At 43.3% G+C, this 15,951-nt stretch overlaps 1 protein-coding gene across 3 annotated transcripts in view; it reads left to right on the top strand.

Annotated features, from left to right (window-relative positions):
* The window catches only part of LOC118381648 (NACHT, LRR and PYD domains-containing protein 12-like), a 29,380-nt gene that overhangs the window by 12,994 nt on the left and 435 nt on the right, over positions 1 to 15,951 (top strand). Inside the window, exons 9-11 of one of the 3 annotated variants that reach the window (XM_052501475.1) lie at positions 8,259 to 8,429; positions 8,518 to 8,567; positions 8,712 to 8,782. In XM_052501475.1, the coding sequence (XP_052357435.1) occupies positions 8,259 to 8,429; positions 8,518 to 8,567; positions 8,712 to 8,782 (292 nt within the window). Of the gene's footprint in view, positions 1 to 8,258; positions 8,430 to 8,517; positions 8,593 to 8,711; positions 9,627 to 15,951 lie in introns of those variants that run through there. The other 2 variants (XM_052501474.1, XM_052501476.1) reach the window with 2 other exon arrangements.

The following is a 15,951-nucleotide window of genomic DNA, read 5'->3' as shown; positions in this document are numbered from 1 at the left end:
CCAGGTAGGCTAGTTGAGAACACCTTTATTTAACCAGGTAGGCTAGTTGAGAACCCCTTTATTTAACCAGGTAGGCCAGTTGAGAACACCTTTATTTAACCAGGTAGGCTAGTTGAGAACACCTTTATTTAACCAGGTAGGCCAGTTGAGAACACCTTTATTTAACCAGGTAGGCTAGTTGAGAACACCTTTATTTAACCAGGTAGGCTAGTTGAGAACACCTTTATTTAACCAGGTAGGCCAGTTGAGAACACCTTTATTTAACCAGGTAGGCTAGTTGAGAACACCTTTATTTAACCAGGTAGGCTAGTTGAGAACACCTTTATTTAACCAGGTAGGCTAGTTGAGAACACCTTTATTTAACCAGGTAGGCTAGTTGAGAACACCTTTATTTAACCAAGTAGGCTAGTTGAGAACACCTTTATTTAACCAGGTAGGCTAGTTGAGAACACCTTTATTTAACCAGGTAGGCTAGTTGGCCAAGTAGGCTAGTTGAGAACAAGTTCTCATTTACAACTGAAACCTGGCCAAGATAAAGCGTAGCAATTCGACACATACAACAACACAGAGTTACACATGGAGTAAAACAAAACATACTGTCAATAATACAGTAGAAAAAAGAAAACAAGAAGTCTATATACAGTGTGTGCAAATTAGGTAAAATAAGGGAGGTAAAGCCAATAAATAGGCCATGGTAGATGTGCAGAAGATAAATGTGCAAGTAGAAATACTGGGGTGCAAAGGGGCAACATAAATAAATAAATACTGTATGGGGATGAGGTAGGTAGATAGATGGGCTGTTTACAGATGGGCTATGTACAGGTGCAGTGATCTGTGAGCTGCTCTGACAGCTGGTGCTTAAAGCTAGTGAAGGAGATGTGAGTCTCCAACTTCAGATATTTTTGCAGTTCGTTCCAGTCATTGGCAGCAGAGAACTGAAAGCAAAGACGACCAAAGGAGGAATTGGCTTTGGGGGTGACCAGTGAGATATACCTGCTGGAGCGTGTGCTACGAGTGGATGCTGCTATGGTGACCAGTGAGCTGAGATAAGGCGGCGCTTTACCTAGCAGAGACTTGTAGATAACCTGTAGCCAGTGGGTTTGGTGAAGAGTATGAAGCGAGGGCCAACCAACGAGAGCGTACAGGTTGCAATGGTGGGTAGTGTATGGGGCTTTGGTGACAAAACAGATGGCACTGTGATAGACTGCATCCAGTTTGTTGAGTAGAGTGTTGGAGACCATTTTATAGATGACATCACCAAAGTCGAGGATCGGTAGGATGGTCAGTTTTACGAGGGTATATTTGGCAGCATGAGTGAAGGATGCTTTGTTGCGATATAGGAAGCCGATTCTAGATTTAATTTTGGATTGGAGATGCTTAATGTGAGTCTGGAAGAAGAGTTTACAGTCTAACCAGACACCTAGGTATTTGTAGTTGTCCACGTATTCTAAGTCAGAGCCGTCCAAAGTAGTGATGCTGGACAGGCGAGCAGGTGCGGGCAGGGATCGGTTGAATAGCATGCATTTAGTTTTCCCTGCATTTAAGAGCAGTTGGAGGCCACGAAAGGAGAGTTGTATGGCATTGAAGCTCGTCTGGAGGTTAGTTAACACACGGTCCAAAGAAGGGCCAAAAGTATACAGAATGGTGTCGTCTGCGTAGAGGTGTACCAGAGAATCACCAGCAGCAAGAGCAACATCATTGATGTATACAGAGAAGAGAGTCAGGCCCGAGGATTGAACCCTGTGACACCCCCATAGAGAGTGCCAGAGGTCCGGACAATAGGCCCTCCGATTTGACACACTGAACTCTATCAGAGAAGTAGTTGGTAAACCAGGCGAGGCAATCATTTTTAGAAAACCAAGGCTGTCGAGTCTGCCAATAAGAATGTGGTGATTGACAGAGTCAAAAGCCTTGGCCAGGTCGATGAATACGGCTGCACAGTAATGTCTCTTATCGATGGCGGTTATGATATCGTTTAGAACCTTGAGCGTGGCTGAGGTGCACCCATGACCAGCTTTGAAACCAGATTGCATAGCGGAGAAGGTACGGTGGGATTCGAAATGGTCGGTGATCTATTTGTTAACTTGGTTTTCAGAGACCTTAGAGAGACAGGGTAGGATAGATATAGGTCTGTAGCAGTTTGGGTCTAGAGTGTCACCCCCTTTGAAGAGGGGGATGACCGCGGCAGCTTTCCAATCTTTCGGGAATCTCAGACGATACGAAAGAGAGGTTGAACAGGCTAGTAATAGGGGTTGCAACAATTTCTACAGATAATTTTAGAAAGAGAGGGTCCAGATTGTCTAGCCCGGCTGATTTGTACGGGTCCAGATTTTGTAGCTTTTTCAGAACATCAGCTATCTGGATTTGGGTGAAGGAGAAATGGTGGGGGCTTGGGCGGGTTGCTGTGGAGGGTGCTGGGCAGTTGACCGGGGTAGGGGTTGCCAGGTGGAAAGCATGGCCAACCTTAGAGAAATTCTTATTGAAATTCTCAATCATAGATTTATCTGTGGTAACAGTATTTCCTAGCCTCAGAGCAGTGGGCAGCTGGGAGGAGGTGTTCTTATTCTCCCTGGACTTTACAGTGTCCCAGAACGTTTTTGAGTTTGTACTACAGGATGCACATTTCTGTTTGAAAAAACTAGCCGTAGCTTTCCTAACTGTGAATGTATATTTGTTCCTAACTTCCCTGACAAGTTGCATATCACGGGGGCTATTCGATGCGAATGCAGAACGCCACAGGATGTTTTTGTGCTGGTCAAGGGCAGACAGGTCTGGAGTGAACCAAAGACTATATCTATTCCTGGGTCTACATTTTTTTATTGGAGCATGCTTGTTTAAGATGGTGAGGAAGGCACTTTTAAAGAATAACCAGGCATCCTCTACTGATGGGATGAGGTCAATGTCCTTCCAGGATACCCCGGCCAGGTCAGTTAGAAAGGCCTGCTCGCAGAAGTGTTTTAGGAAGCGTTTGACAGTTATAAGGGGTGGTCGTTTGATCTCAGACCCATTACGGATGCAGGCAATGAGGCAGTGATCGCTGAGATCTTGATTGAAAACAGCAGAGGTGTATTTGGAGGGCGAGGTAGTTAGGATGATATCTATGAGGGTGCCTGTGTTTACGGATTTGGGGTTGTACCTGGTAGGTTCATTGATAATTTGTGTCAGATTGAGGGCATCAACCTTACATTGTAGGATGGCCGGGGTGTTAAGCATGTCCCAGTTCGGTCACCTAGTAGCAGAAGCTCAGAAGATAGGTGGGGGGGGGGCAATCAATTCACCTATAGTGTTGAGGGCACAGCTGGGGGCAGAGCGTGGTCTATAGCAAGTGACAACGGTGAGAGACTTGTTTCTGGAAAGGTTAATTTTTTGAAGTAGAAGCTTGAATTGTTTGGGTACAGACCTGGATAGTAAGACAGAACGCAGCAGGCTATCTTTGCAGTAGATTGCAACACCGCCCGCTTTGGCAGTTCTATATTGGCGGAAAATGTTATAGTTAGGGATGCAGATTTCAGGGTTTTTGGTGGTTTTCCTAAGCCAGGATTCAGACATGGCTAAGACATCCGGCTTGGAAGAATGTGCTAAAGCAGTGAGTAAAACAAACTTAGGGAGTAGGCTTCTAATGTTAACATGCATGAAACCAAGGCTTTTACGATTACAGAAGTCAACAAATGAGAGCACCTGGGGAGTGGGAGTGGAGCTAGGCACTGCAGGACCTGGATCAACCTCTACATCACCATTGGAACAGAGGAGAAGTAGGATAAGCGTACGGCTAAAGGCTATATGAACTGGCCATCTAGCACGTTCGGAACAGAGAGTAAAATGAGCAGATTTCTGGGCATGATAGCATAGATTCAAGACATAGTGTACAGACAAAGGTAAGGTAGGATGTGAATACATTGGAGGTAAACCTAGGCATTGAGTAATGATGAGAGAGATTTTATCTCTGGAGACGTTTAAACCAGGTGATGTCGTCGCATATGTAGGAGGTGGAACAACATGGTTGGTTAAGGCATATTGAGCAGGGCGAGAGGCCCTACAGTAAAATAAGACAGTAATCACTAACTAGGACAGTAATGGACGAGGCATATTGATATTAGAGAGAGGCATGCATAGCCAAGTGATCATATGGGTCCAGTGAGTGGTTGGCTGGCTGTGGACACGGCGATTCAGACAGTTAGCAGTCCGGGGCTAACAAGCTAGCAGTTAGTAGGCCGGGGCTAACAAGCTAGCAGTTAGCAGACTGGGGCTAGCAAGCTAGCAGTTAGCAGACCGGGGTTAGCAAGCAAGCACGTTGACGTTGAGACTGGTGTTTTAAGGGTACAATTTAATGAAGCTGCCAGTTAAGGAATTGTGAGGCATCTGTTTCTCAAACTAGACACTCTAATGTACTTGTCCTCTTGATCAGTTGTGCACCGGGGCCTCCCACTCCTCTAGTTAGGGCCAGTTTGCACTGTTCTATGAAGTGAGTAGTACACAGCGTTGTACGAGATCTTCAGTTTCTTGGCAATTTCATGCATGGAATAGCCATCATTTCTCGGAACAAGAATAGACTGATGAGTTTCAGAAGAAAGTTATTTGTTTCTGGCCATTTTGAGCCTGTAATCGAACCCACAAATGCTGATGCTCCAGATACTCAACTGATCTAAAGGCCAGTTTTATTGCTTCTTTATTCAGGACAACAGTTTTCAGCTGTGTTAACATAATTACAAAAGGGTTTTCTAATGATCAATTAGCCTTTTAAAATTATAAACTTGGATTAGCTAACACAACGTGCCATTGGAACACAGGAGTGATGGTTGCTGATAATGGGCATCTGTACGCCTATGTAGATATTCCATAAGAAATCTCCCGTTTCCAGCTACAATATTCATATACAACATTAACAGTGTACACTGTATTTCTTATCAATTTGATGTTATTTTCATGGACAATTTTAAATAAAATCTTCCAAAAACAAGGAAATTTCTAATTGACCTAAACTTTTGTACAGTAGTGTATGTTATGGTTCACCCTTAGTTTTCCTTATCTCCACTGTGTCCATGTTGATCCTCTTGGTTGTCTTGGTCCTCTTGATCATCCACCTGTCTTCTTTGTTAGTCAGACCTGACCCCTTCATCCTGTGTTTTTTCCTGTAATCTAATTTAATATGCATAATGCATAATTTTATGCCAGGCCCCTTCTAACTGGGTATAGCAGACTAGTTAGAACTTTGACCGCATGCCCTCTATCAAATCAAAACTGGAATTTTTCCACACAACAAAACTTGTAAAAGTATACTAGACATTTCTAGAACAAATCATATCTAGTTTGATGATTCTGTGACAAACGGTGAATTAGTTATTGATTTTTACATTTTTAAATGGCGAATGTCTGTTGATTGTCCGAATATAAAACCAACTTTACCTCTGTGACAATCTGATGTAAATAAAGACGACCTTGTCTTGAGTCCATCAACAGGTGTGTGAGACACGTATTGTAGGCTACAATATGAGGAGGAAATTAGAGACCTAAACATGTTTTCTAGTTTCACCCATCACTCGCTGGTGATGGCGATTTGCTCGTGCCAAATATATATATATCTCTCTCATCCATATATTTATATGCACATATTCTTATTCCTTCCTTTACATTTGTGTGTACAAGGTATACGTTGTGAATTTGTTAGATATTATTGCATGGTCAGAACTAGAAGCACAAGCATTTCGCCACACTCGCATTAACATCTGCTAACCATGTGTATGTGACAAATAAAATTTGATTTGATATATTTCACGAGGCAAGTCAATTAAGAACAAATTCTTATTTTCAAAGACAGCCTGCCCAGCCTAACCCTCCCCTAACCTGGACGATGCTGGGCCATTTATGCGCAACCCTATGGGACTCCCGATCACGGCCAGTTGTGATACACCCCGGGATCGAACCTGGGTTTGTAGTGACGCCTCTAGCACTGAGATGATAAGCATTTAGTTACACCCGCAATAACATCTGCTAAAAACATGTATGTGACCATACAATTTGATTTGATGCAGTGCCTTAGACTGCTGTGCCACTCAGGACGTCTAGAGTATTCTCTTTTCAGCAGGAGCCATTTGCTTTCCAACCTGTTTTCTCTCTTTTGTATTTGAAATATCGCGAAAGGCCTGTTTTGTCTGCATTCTGTTTTTTCCCTGGCAGATTTCCTGCGTGTTCCTGACTGTAGGTTATTCCTTGTTATTTGGCTACAATCCACAGCTAGGCTAATGTCGTGGTAATTTTCTGTATTACTAAATGAGGAGAGTTTACAAACCACACACAAGTCAGAGTTATATTTAAACTTCATCTTTAATCAAATGAGCTTCACCATAGCCCTTTGACTCTCAGATGAATTCTGAGAGTGCCTATAAGAGAATACAAAGATCTTTTATAGCCAAGATACACCCCTCTCAACTTACATGACGAACCACAGATCTCAGAAACTTCACAAAGGGCCTTTTACTTGAGAGAGGAGTATCCCATAGCCAGGTAGCATTAGCTATTAATTATCGTTCAGTTTGCTCTCTAAAACAAGGTTCTAATCTCGTTCTTGGTACTTCATAGTACCAAAACATTACCTCATCCAATGGCATATATCAATTGTCAATTCTAGATACTCCCATCTCAAATACACCCCACCCCTGGACAAGCTCGCTGAGGGGAGTGACTTCTAGGTTGTATACTATCTCAAGATTAGTGCAACATCAGAGGGGTAATACAATGGTTCCAGACACTGCTATACTCCTCCCCCCAATGGGAAAAGGAGGGAGTGACTGGAGTACAGACATTGTGGAGCCCTTCTCATGGTTTAACAGATACATTTACATATGAAGACAATGTTCCATTCTGATATTCTGGATATTACCAGACATGGAAAGGACAAGCCTGACCTCTCCCCTCTCTGGGCCCCAAGTGACTTTTCCCTAGAGAAGAAAGGAAAATGCAACTGCCGAAAGTAAAGAGACATTCTAATGACAAGTATCTCACATGAGCATATTATGATGTAACAATAAAACATCTTATTTATCTATGTTACCCAACTAATTCTGATTCAGCTACGAAACTATATATATATATATATTTATGTTTTAACTATTGATCCTCTGTCGCTAAATTAAAGGCCTTCTCATGGTGTAGTAGACTATTCTGAATGATTTCATTTATTTCTGAACAGTCAAATGTATTTCAATTTATCAGTGGTGCTGCAGTTCGTTCAGAACCCTTCGCGCAGCAATGATTTTATAAGGAAATAAACGAAGTGCAACGCTGGAGAGGTGAGTTGCAGGCTCATGTCTATCAGAGCAGAGAGAGGGAGAGAGAACATAGAAAGTGAATCTCATTCTAGTTCTGTGAGAGATACTGGCACTCTTCTCACACAGCCACGACCATGCGTTGGTCTCAAACATAGGTTACAATGTTGGGCAAACCATAAACCCAGGCCGTGCCAACCCAAATGAGGGGAACACTTAACGTTACTGTAAGTAGACCGTTTTCTCTTGGCGTGTAGTTTCCGTGTCAGTATGTTTAATCCCACCAAGGGGAACACTTAACGTTACTGTAAGTAGACCATTTTCTCTTGGCGTGTAGTTTCCGTGTCAGTATGTTTAATCCCACCAAGGGGAACACTTAACGTTACTGTGAAGTAGACCATTTTCTCTTGGCGTGTAGTTTCCGTGTCAGTATGTTTAATCCCACCAAGGGGAACACTTAACGTTACTGTAAGTAGACCGTTTTCTCTTGGCGTGTAGTTTCCGTGTCAGTATGTTTAATCCCACCAAGGGGAACACTTAACGTTACTGTAAGTAGACCATTTTCTCTTGGCGTGTAGTTTCCGTGTCAGTATGTTTAATCCCACCAAGGGGAACACTTAACGTTACTGTAAGTAGACCGTTTTCTCTTGGCGTGTAGTTTCAGTGTCAGTATGTTCTATCCCCATCGATATATCAACTTGGATAAATAAACACGTGGGTCCGAACTTTTTGTTCCATGTCTACAATTTCCAACGATACCCCCCATCCTTTTGAGACATCGTTTCACACTTTTCCCCGATAGTAAAGTACAGGAGAAAAGGTGCTTTGCAAAGGTAATCCTATGAATATGGTCTATTTCGAAAGCAATCCTATGGCAGATGGGTGTATCATAAAGTTGGCGTGTCTTGAACCTTGTAATTTGGTCTCATGTCTGAATCTGCTGTGAGTAATAAAAGCAGGATTTATGCGCCAATGATCGTCATTACCTCTTTGCAGGCTACCATTCTGTAGAGTCACAAAGGAAGGCTGTGATTCTCTGGCTTCAGCACTAACGTCAAACCCCTCCCACCTGAGAGAGCTGGACCTGAGCTACAATTACCCAGGAGACTCAGGAGGGAAGATGCTCTCTGCTACTATGGAAGATCCAGCCTGTAGACTGAACATCAAGTAAGTGCAGTTGATGAAAGTAATGCAACATACTCTCGTAAGGCCTTTGAGTATATTCACACTATCTGTTCTCCTGCCTCTCGCACAGTATTGACCAGAACGATGAGTGCTGGGTGAAACTGGAGCTGCTGAAGAAATGTAAGAATACATTATACTTGATATGGTACATAATACAGTATTATACTACACATAAACATATTTTTTAAATAGTTTGACAGCCCTGGTAACAATACACTCCTGATTTAATCCAGTTGATCCTCTCCTCTTACCTCTTGTCTACAGACGCCTGTGATCTCACACTGGACCCAAACACAGCAAACAAACACCTCTCTCTGTCTGAAGGAAACAGAGTGGTGAGATATGAGATTAAGAAACAGCCATATCCTGATCACCCAGAGAGATTTTATGACGCTTTTCAGGTTCTTTGTAGAGAGGGTCTGACTGAGCGCCATTACTGGGAAACGGAGTCAAGTGATGACGTTGTTCTCGGAGTGACGTACAAAGGAATCAAAAGAAAAGGCAGCATCTCCAACGACGTTGTCATTGGACACAATGACAAGTCCTGGTGTATGGAGTACAAAACACATTTTTGTCATAATGGCGCAGATATTACATTCCCCCCCTTTAGGAACCACTCTAGGCACAGAATAGGAATGTATCTGGACTGGCCGGCCGGCACTCTGTCCTTCTACACCGTCTTCTCTGAAACATTGACCCATATGTACACATTCCACACCACATTCACTGAGCCCCTCTATCCAGCTTTTGGACTAGATGGCTGTAACCCTTGCTCAGTGTCCTTGTGCCAGGTAGAGTAGCCTTCTCGGTCCTGGAGGAACACCTGGGTCTCCATGACAAGTCACACACACACCCTTTGGTTCTAACACAACCGTGTGACTTGATTAGGTTGACAGTGGTCATGACTTCAGATATGGACACTAATACATCAGATGATTATATTATATTCCTGTGACTGTACAGCCATATTCTGTAATGTTAGTGCAGTTATGTGAAATGCTTTTGACTTTGAATAGGATACAATTTATTGTTAAGTGTGATCAAATACTTTGTAAATATTAGTTTGTTAAATATGTGTTGCTTCAAACAGGAACCACAACACACCCGTCTGTCTGTGTACAGTAGGCCAGAGTTTCTCAAGAGAAATAAAGCTTTGGTTTAGACACTCATTTAATTTTAGCATTGACTGATATTGGTCAATGTTGGTGGTGAATATTGAAGTGAATTTGGTGGATAAACACACAACCTTCTGGACCAGACAGAGGTATAACACACAACCCTCTGGACCAGACAGAGGTATTAACACACAACCTTCTGGACCAGATAGAGGTATAAACACACAACCTTCTAGACCAGATAGAGGTATAAACACACAACCTTCTAGACCAGATAGAGGTATAAACACACAACCTTCTAGACCAGATAGAGGTATAAACACACAACCTTCTAGACCAGATAGAGGTATAAACACACAACCTTCTAGACCAGATAGAGGTATAAACACACAACCTTCTAGACCAGATAGAGGTATAAACACACAACCTTCTAGACCAGATTATAAACTCCAACTGATTATACACACAACCTTCTATTGATTATGTATATGTATATATATCTATGACAGGTTAGGAGCAGAAGCAGGGAGACTGAGTTGAGGGAATATAAATGCATATACAGTCCTCAGTAACACATCGGTTATCACAAAATGAGCACTACACAACGTTTAGTACTCAAAATAGTACAAAACCACAACTACTTTTGGTTCAATGCAACTGAGGTCTTCTAGACTGAAGACAGACAACATCTACAAAAAAAGATGCCATTTATTTAGATTCATATTTCAAGAAAATAGAGAATAAGTGTAACATTTAGCATTTTTACAAACACTCAAGACAACACAAATCCTTTCCAGCAGAGGGGAAGAGGGAAAGAGGAGGAGGGAGAGGGAGTGGGGTAGTGGGGAGCAAAAGAGGGGGCCGAGGGAGAGAGGGGTAGTGGGGAGCGAGGGAGAGAGGGGAGCCGGTGAATATGGAGTCTGTTGGTTCTGTCTCTCACCATCCAAAGTGAGACATCAGCTTCTCCTGATCATCCAGGTCTTTCTACACCTTTTATTTAACCAGGTAGGCTAGTTGAGAACAAGTTCTCATTTGCAACTGCGACCTGGCCAAGATAAAGCATAGCAGTTCGACACATACAACAACACAGTTACACACGGAATGAACAAAACATAGTCAATAGTACAGTAGAAAAAAAAGAAAAAGTCTATATACAGTGAGTGCAAATTAGGTCAAATAAGGGAGTTAAGGAAATGAATAGGCCATGGTGGCGAGGTAATTACAATATGGCAATTAAACACTGGAATGGTAGATGTGCAGAAGATGGATGTGCTAGTAGAGATACTGTGGTGCAAAAGGAGCAAAATAAATAAATACAGTATGGGGATGAGGTGGGCTGTTACAGATGGGCTATGAACAGGTGCAGTGATCTGTGAGCTGCTCTGACAGCTGGTTCTTAAAGCTAGTGAGGGAGATGGGAATCTCCAGCTTCAGTGATTTTTGTAGTTCGTTCCAGTCAGTGGCAGCAGAGAACTGGAAGGAAAGGCGACCAAAGGAGGAATTGGCTTTGGGGGTGACCAGTGAGATATACCTGATGGAGCGTGTGTTACGAGTGGGTGCTGCTATGGTGACCAGCGAGCTGAGATAAGGCGGGGTTTTACCTAGCAGAGACATGTAGATAACCTGTAGCCAGTGGGTTTGGAGATGAGTATGAAGCGAGGGCCAGCCAACAAGAGCGTACAGGTCGCAGTGGTGAGTAGTGTATGGGGCTTTGGTGGCAAAACAGATGGCACTGTGATAGACTACATCCAGTTTGCTGAGTAGAGCGTTGGAGGCTATTTTATAGATGACATCGCCGAAGTCAAGGATCGGTAGAATGGTCAGTTTTATGAGGGTATATTTGGCAGCATGAGTGAAGGAAGCTTTGTTTGCGAAATAGGAAGCCGATTCTAGATGTAATTTTGGATTGGAGATGCTTAATGTGAGTCTGGAAGGAGAGTTTACAGTCTAACCAGACACCTAGGTATTTGTAGTTGTCCACGTATTCTAAGTCCGAGCCGTCCAGAGTAATGATGCTGGATGGGCGGGCAGTTGCGGGCAATGATCGGTTGAATAGCATGCATTTAGGCTGATTTGTAGGGGTCCAGATTTTGCAGCTCTTTCAGAACATCAGCTATCTGGATATGGGTGAAGGAGAAATGGTGGGGGCTTTGGCGGGTTGCTGTGGAGGGTGCGGGGCAGTTGACCGGGGTAGGGGTAGCTAGGTGGAAAGCATGGCCAGCTGTAGAAAAATGCTTATTGAAATTCTCAATTATAGTGGATTTGTCATTTAGAATAATGGACAGTCCCAGCTGGATAGAGGGAGACACAGCAACATTTACATTAACTTAATAATAATATATAATAACAATATGCCATTTTGAAGATGCTTTTATCCAAAACATACATGTTACGTACTGGTGGTCCCAGGAATCAAACCCACTATCCTGGCATTGCAAGCACCACGCTCTACAAACTAAACTACATTTAGTGACTTCCATTCAACTACACATTTCTCTTCAACTACACACTGACTTTGCATTCAACAAAAGTAGGCAAAAACAACCACACATCACAATCATTGCAAGTAAAAATAGCAGCTATCTGAAGGATCATTTATTCAAGTGCTATCTGAAGGATCAGTTATTCAAGTGCTATCTGAAGGATCAGTTATTCAAGTGCTATCTGAAGGATCAGTTATTCAAGTGCTATCTGAAGGATCAGTTATTCAAGTGCTATCTGAAGGATCAGTTATTCAAGTGCTATCTGAAGGATCAGTTATTCAAGTACTATCTGAAGGATCAGTTATTCAAGTGCTATCTGAAGGATCAGTTATTCAAGTGCTATCTGAAGGATCAGTTATTCAAGTGCTATCTGAAGGATCAGTTATTCAAGTGCTATCTGAAGGATCAGTTATTCAAGTACTATCTGAAGGATCAGTTATTCAAGTGCTATCTGAAGGATCAGTTATTCAAGTGCTATCTGAAGGATCAGTTATTCAAGTGCTATCTGAAGGATCAGTTATTCAAGTGCTATCTGAAGGGATACGTTTCAGACGGATGGACAGAGGCTACTGTTCTATAAAGGAAGGAAGTCTCACGTCACATGATCCCAACTATTTAATACAACCATTGTTGAGAGAGACTTCCTTTCTTTCTTTAAATACAGATTACCCTCCTTACTCAGCACCTCTACCAATATTTAGCGGTGTGCCTCAGCCCATGCTTTTTAAGGGACTGCTAATCTGACAGCTTGGTTACTGGGGGTAACCAGTACGAAGCCCTCCTGTTCTCCACTCATTACCTGTATTAACTGCACCTGTTTGAACTCGTTACCTGTATAAAAGACGCCTGTCCACACACTCAATCAAACAGACTCCAACCTCTCCACAATGGCCAAGACCAGAGAGCTGTGTAAAGACATCAGGGATAAAATTGTAGACCTGCACAAGGCTGGGATGGGCTTCAGGACAATAGGCAAGCAGCTTGGTGAGAACAACAACTGCAATTATTAGAAAATGGAAGAGGTTCAAGATGACGGTCAATCACCCTCGGTCTGGGGCTCCATGCAAGATCTCACCTCGTGGGGCATCAATGATCATGAGGAAGGTGAGGGATCAGCCCAGAACTACACGGCAGGACCTGGTCAATGACCTGAAGAGAGCTGGGACCACAGTCTCAAAGAAAACTATTAGTAACACATTACGCCGTCATGGATTAAAATCCTGCAGCGCACGCAAGGTCCCCCTGCTCAAGCCAGCGCATGTTCGTGAAGCATGGAGGTGGAAACATCATTCTTTGGGGATGATTTCTGCAAAGGGGACAGGACGACTGCACCGTATTGAGGGGAGGATGGATGGGGCCATGTATCGCGAGATCTTGGCCAACAGTAAGAGCATTGAAGATGGGTCGTGGCTGGGTCTTCCAGCATGACAACGACCCGAAACACACAGCCAGGGCAACTAAGGAGTGGCTCCGTAAGAAGCATCTCAAGGTCCTGGAGTGGCCTAGCCAGTCTCCAGACCTGAACCCAATAGAAAATCTTTGGAGGGAACTGAAAGTCCGTATTGCCCAACGACAGCCCTGAAACCTGAAGGATCTGGAGAAGGTCTGTATGGAGGAGTGGGCCAAAATCCCAGCAGCAGTGTGTGCAAACCTGGTCAAGAACTACAGGAAACGTATGATCTCTGTAATTGGAAACAAAGGTTTCTGTACCAAATATTAAGTTCTGCTTTTCTGATGTATCAAATTCTTGTCATGCAATAAAATGCAAATGAATTGCTTAAAAATCATACAATGTGATTTTCTGGATTTTTGTTTTAGATTACATCTCTCACAGTTGAAGTGTAGCTATGATAAAAATGACAGACCTCTACATGCTTTGTAAGTAGGAAAACCTGCATCATCAGGTATCAAATACTTGTTCTCCCCAGTGTATCTTTATTTCCTCCTTGGTGACTGAGGATGAGCATGTGAGGCCCGGTGCAGGATTTCTCTACTGTATATTTAGTTCCTCCTTGGTGACTGAGGATGAGCATGTGAGGCCCGGTGCAGGATTTCTCTACTGTATATTTAGTTCCTCCTTGGTGACTGAGGATGAGCATGTGAGGCCCGGTGCAGGATTTCTCTACTGTATATTTAGTTCCTCCTTGGTGACTGAGGATGAGCATGTGAGGCCCGGTGCAGGATTTCTCTACTGTATATTTAGTTCCTCCTTGGTGACTGAGGATGACCATGTGAGGCCCGGTGCAGGATTTCTCTACTGTATATTTAGTTCCTCCTTGGTGACTGAGGATGAGCATGTGAGGCTCGGTGCAGGATTTCTCTACTGTATATTTAGTTCCTCCTTGGTGACTGAGGATGAGCATGTGAGGCCCGGTGCAGGATTTCTCTACTGTATATTTAGTTCCTCCTTGGTGACTGAGGATGAGCATGTGAGGCCCGGTGCAGGATTTCTCTACTGTATATTTAGTTCCTCCTTGGTGACTGAGGATGAGCATGTGAGGCTCGGTGCAGGATTTCTCTACTGTATATTTAGTTCCTCCTTGGTGACTGAGGATGAGCATGTGAGGCCCGGTGCAGGATTTCTCTACTGTATATTTAGTTCCTCCTTGGTGACTGAGGATGACCATGTGAGGCCCGGTGCAGGATTTCTCCACTGTATATTTAGTTCCTCCTTGGTGACTGAGGATGAGCATGTGAGGCTCGGTGCAGGATTTCTCTACTGTATATTTAGTTCCTCCTTGGTGACTGAGGATGAGCATGTGAGGCTCGGTGCAGGATTTCTCTACTGTATATTTAGTTCCTCCTTGGTGACTGAGGATGAGCATGTGAGGCTTTCGGTGACTGAGGATTTCTCAGGATTTCTCTACTGTATATTTAGTTCCTCCTTGGTGACTGAGGATGACCATGTGAGGCCCGGTGCAGGATTTCTCTACTGTATATTTAGTTCCTCCTTGGTGACTGAGGATGAGCATGTGAGGCCCGGTGCAGGATTTCTCTACTGTATATTTAGTTCCTCCTTGGTGACTGAGGATGACCATGTGAGGCTCGGTGCAGGATTTCTCTACTGTATATTTAGTTCCTCCTTGGTGACTGAGGATGAGCATGTGAGGCTCGGTGCAGGATTTCTCTACTGTATATTTAGTTCCTCCTTGGTGACTGAGGATGAGCATGTGAGGCTCGGTGCAGGATTTCTCCATGTGAGGCCCGTGCAGGATTTCTCTACTGTATATTTAGTTCCTCCTTGGTGACTGAGGATGACCATGTGAGGCTCGGTGCAGGATTTCTCTACTGTATATTTAGTTCCTCCTTGGTGACTGAGGATGAGCATGTGAGGCCCGGTGCAGGATTTCTCTACTGTATATTTAGTTCCTCCTTGGTGACTGAGGATGACCATGTGAGGTTGTGGTTAAACCGTTCCATTGAAGGGTCTCTCTTTCTCAATTCAAGGGGCATGGGAAAGCTATGTTTACATTGCCAAAGCAAGTGAAATAGATTAAACAAAAGTGAAATAAAGAATTTAAATGAACAGTAGACATTACACTCACAAAAGTTCCAATAGAATAGACATTTCAAATGTCATATTATTTTTTTCACCACTTGTGGGGAGTCGCTCACTACGAGGTTAATATTCTCTTTGGGCAGACTGGTTGTGTTGACGGAGAACCTGGCAATACCACGACTGTCTGTGGTTAGGTTCTGTAGTCGTAGATATGAGGACCAGCCTTTCTCCTCGAACAGGTAGACTAACAGGTAGACATGCAGTGTTGTAATGATGTGCAAATAGTTGAAGTACAAAAGGGAAAATAAATCAAAATAAATATAAGTTGTATTTTCAATGGTGTTTGTTCTTCACTGGTTGCCCTTTTCTTGTGGCAACATGTCACACATCTTGCTGCTGTGATGGCA

The sequence above is a fragment of the Oncorhynchus keta genome, unplaced genomic scaffold (genome assembly GCF_023373465.1).
Source record: "Oncorhynchus keta strain PuntledgeMale-10-30-2019 unplaced genomic scaffold, Oket_V2 Un_contig_13747_pilon_pilon, whole genome shotgun sequence".
Classification (NCBI taxonomy): Eukaryota; Metazoa; Chordata; class Actinopteri; order Salmoniformes; family Salmonidae; genus Oncorhynchus; species Oncorhynchus keta.
The sequence above is the reverse complement of the archived record's forward strand: the minus strand, read 5'-3'. Positions and strand labels throughout refer to the sequence as shown.